We start from the raw sequence: 4279 nt of genomic DNA on the forward strand, positions 1-4279 counted from the left end.
TCAGCGCAATAAAGTGTGCAAGAAAATGGATCCTAATGACTACAGCGTATCTATATCGAAGTGTGTGGCTAAGCACGAATTCAGTTTCGAGACGTTTATGACAGCTTTGTACATACGAAGTTCTATATACGACAACTTCAGACGATACACGACGTGTTGGATAGACCTTACTGTCACAGATAGTTAAACCCTCCAAAATGAAAGACAAAACGAACATCAGTACGAATAGAAGCACAAAGATAGCACCATAAACTCGCCTGACGATGAATCGACAGCAAAAGTATACAAGCACCTCAAGGTAACTATACCTAACGTCCGCCGTAGAGAACATGTTCTTGGCAACAAGATTTACTGCTCTTAGCAGGAGTAGAGAAGCTCAAGCAAACAAAGCGAGATGAGGGTAACAAGTGTGTCGAGTACATACTTGACGATAGCATGTGCGCGATAACTTCTTTTGGCAGAAAAAATTTTAATGGCGAGTCTGCTATAAACGTACCTAAAGTAATAAGGCATCTTCTTCTGTTTGCAAGTCAAACTTCTACAAAATTGCGAGCGAGTTGACGACCCTAGATAATAAGACTTTGAACAGCGTGGACCATATTGACCGTCGGATCTTCTATGTTGTCTTCGCAAAGGTGGAGGCAATCTTAAAAGGGATAGTAAACAACGCAGTAACATCATATCAGCTCACGTTGCATACCTCATACAGGATGACAATTCACTAGCGTCGAACACAACATGCCTACTTATTGTTAGCACTCCACGTATTTACTTACAGGTATAAACAAAAAACAGGTGCAGACGTGCTGATGTTAAAGGCCTCGTTGAAACGGTTCGGTTGTATGAAGCGTGTACGGTTGAGCATAATATGGAGTGCCGGGACTGCTCTGGAGTATTCAAGTTGATAGTTGATTGCAGAAGCAACTGTTGTTGTGGCACCTTTTTAACTAATTAATGAGGAATCGTACAGTAAATATAAATAGGGCTCGGATATTGTGCTAAAGAAAAATACCCCATTTTGCTCATGTACGCAGAGGTGAGCATCAGCAGAGGGACCTCGATGATGATAGACTAAAGCTACAGTACGATGAGATATATCAAGTCATAAAATTGGATCTAAGTATTTGAGTGATAGTTCCGCGGTAAAGACCAAACATACGGAGGTACTGCTATGTGCACACACATCCAACCAATTCAAGATCGAATTGTCACTACAAACAACGAAGGTCAAAATTATGTCGAAATGACATGTGAGTTTATAGACGTAATCATCGAAGATAATGAAAGTTAAGACTCGTTGCAAACACTTTGTGTGATAAAGAAACGGTCCATCCTAAATTCGAAAGGACCCAAAATATGATCACAAGCGTAAGGTATACACACAAATCGATGACACGAGCAATTATATAACCGACATGACTATATTAACGCTCCCTCACCTCTGTGCTAAGTACAATTTTGAGCGTAAGATGTATATCCACAACGAACTTGGTTGCGGCAAGGGCGACTGTGACCGACACGCTTCGCATCTCAAACGAATCAGAGATCGGTATTTGGATGGTATAAATTTGATGACCCCCGATCAACTGTATAATGCGTCAGCTGGTACAATTAAGAACACCACTATTGTCTTAACATTAATAAAGGCATAATAGCAGAGGAAGAGGACGAGGCTGACGACGAAGACAAGAAGGCAAAAGTTGATGGAAACGGTGAGGGATTAGTTGTCATATACGAAGATACTCAAGTACACTACTCATCTTTATTTGGGTCGCCCCTATGTCGACTAAGAGATTGAAAAATTCAAATAGAAACCTGGCCTACCTTGTATTTTAGACAGCGCATAATAAAACTAATAATTATGTAGTCGATCCGCACACACACGTTTCGATATTATGAACATGCCCTTTTTTCTTTCTTAAAAAATCTCAACGCTGTAGCGAGCCACCTACTATTTCTGTAGCACAATAAATAGAAAAGCTTGTCATCGCAAATCGTCATATCTTCCCTTGCAAAGTATAAACAAAGGAAAATTGAATTAGCTCTCTGCATCATTATGAAATTGATTTTTGTACTTGCTGCCGTCTGCAGTCCCGTTTCGGCCATGGACATCCGTCAAGTTAGCCCTAGTAGCGCTCCCGGGCCAGAGAGAGAGCCCATCTCTTGCGCCCAGAAGGATCAGTTCAATCAGATCTGCAAGAGCGAGGGTATGGTTCCTAAAAACGACGGGTTTGAGTGCTGCCAGTGGAGTAAACAGTGTGGATTTGGTTCCGACGGTCAATACATCCCCAAGTGCATGGTGAGCAATTGTTGCAAGGAGCAGGGATCGAACCCCAGACCCGAGCCCACCAACCCCAGACCCGAACCCACCAACCCCGGACCCGAACCCACCAACCCCGGACCCGAACCCACTAACCCACCTCAGTCCGATAATATCCGTACATGCGGTAGCAGAAACATTCAGTGTGATGCTTCTAAGGACATGATCATCAACTTCCTCAAGGAGTGCTGCAAGGAAGAAGGCAAATGCGGAAACCTAGAGAAATGTAGCGAGGACACTTGTTGCATGCTTGAGGCAGATCTTCCCCCATATGTGATGACTTGTGAAACTAAGCTTGATGTCAACGAGAATGCATTCAAATGCGATGCTGGGGACGATGTGCGAACAGACGGTTTCCTATGCTGCCAATGGACCCCTAGGGACACCTGGAAGACAATCGAATGTGCACCTTTCGGAGCCACCATTAAGTGTCTCGAAAGAAGTTGTTGCGTAAGAGACGAGTAAATTATTGAAAAAGTTAGATTAAACTTGTCTAGTTGCTAAATACTGCGTTTGTACAGCGGTGAACGTCCAAGACAACTAAGGTAGATATTGGTCGATGTAAGTCAGAAGGAACATCATTTCAAACCCGACAGCACTATTCGGCATACTGAACTTTATAGTGCAAACATGCATCATAAACGGTATTGTGGAAGTCGATGACGTTGTAGTGAACGTTCACAGTTACAATGAATAAAAATTGACTCCTTCACTCTTGCAAAAACATTTCAACTTGTTTCAAGTTACAGAATTTACAATATAATTACGACCTTCCTTCATCCATAAAGCTAGATGAAATCACGTTTATTGACAAAATATTGCAAGAAACTGTGATAGTTCAAATCATGATAAACATACAACGTCCAAAGTATCTAATTAAAGCAATTTTTTATTTACATCTCCACAAAGTCTCTTACATCTGGACCAGCTAGTGTATTATCATTTTTATTTAAAAAGTTAAAGCATATACAGTATATTAACGATCTTCCTTCATCGATGAAGTTTGATGCGATTATGCTGACCGACAATAACTTGCAAGACACTATGATAATTCAAATTAGAATTGATGTCAACGTCAAAAGCATTTGATAACAAGCAACTCTATATTTATACCAATACATAGACTTTTAAAATGTAGCAGCTACTGCATTACCATATAACTACATACAGCAGAAAATACACTCACACAAACACAAACACACAGACACAGCCACACACAGACACGGACACAGACATATATAGATTTATAAACTTACATACAAAAAACATCCAGACATACATATATACATACATACATATATTCATACATATATATATATATATATACAAACATATATATATAAATAACAAAAATATAGACATATATATATATATATATATGTATACATATACATATACAAATATATATATATATACAAATACATGTATATATATGTTCTTATTTACATATAACGCAAATATATGAATTCAGACACACACACAGACAGACACACACACACATATATTTATAGATTTATATACATAAATTTAAAAAAAAACATACATACATATCACATATACGTACATACATAAATTCATACACACACACATATATTTATATGTATGGATTCAAATATAGACATATATGTATACATATACATACACACGCACTTATATATAAATATATACATATACATACATATATATATATGAATACATACCTATATATATATAAATACATACATATATATATATATATATAAATAAATACATATACATGTACATATATTCTTGTTTATATATAACGCAAATATATAATTTCATTAATAGAAAAATATATGAATAAAAGAATATATATACATGAACAGCGAGTATACATATATATTAACAAAGCATATATAAATATATATGTATATATAAATATATTTATATAAATATATATATATATATATATAAATAAATAAATAAATAAATATATAT

At 36.9% G+C, this 4279-nt stretch overlaps 1 protein-coding gene across 1 annotated transcript; it reads left to right on the forward strand.

Annotated features, from left to right (window-relative positions):
- Nucleotides 1-1469: 1469 nt before the first annotated feature.
- On the forward strand, nucleotides 1470-2785 carry SARC_02267 (hypothetical protein; the record flags this gene model as incomplete). Its single annotated transcript, XM_014303972.1, has 3 exons — nucleotides 1470-1560; nucleotides 1647-1747; nucleotides 2174-2785. 3 exons carry the CDS (start codon nucleotides 1470-1472, stop codon nucleotides 2783-2785), a joined length of 804 nt encoding a protein of 267 aa, XP_014159447.1.
- Between the last annotated feature and the right edge of the window lie 1494 nt (nucleotides 2786-4279).

Source organism: Sphaeroforma arctica (assembly GCF_001186125.1).
Source record: "Sphaeroforma arctica JP610 unplaced genomic scaffold supercont1.100, whole genome shotgun sequence".
NCBI classification, from domain to species: domain Eukaryota; class Ichthyosporea; order Ichthyophonida; genus Sphaeroforma; species Sphaeroforma arctica.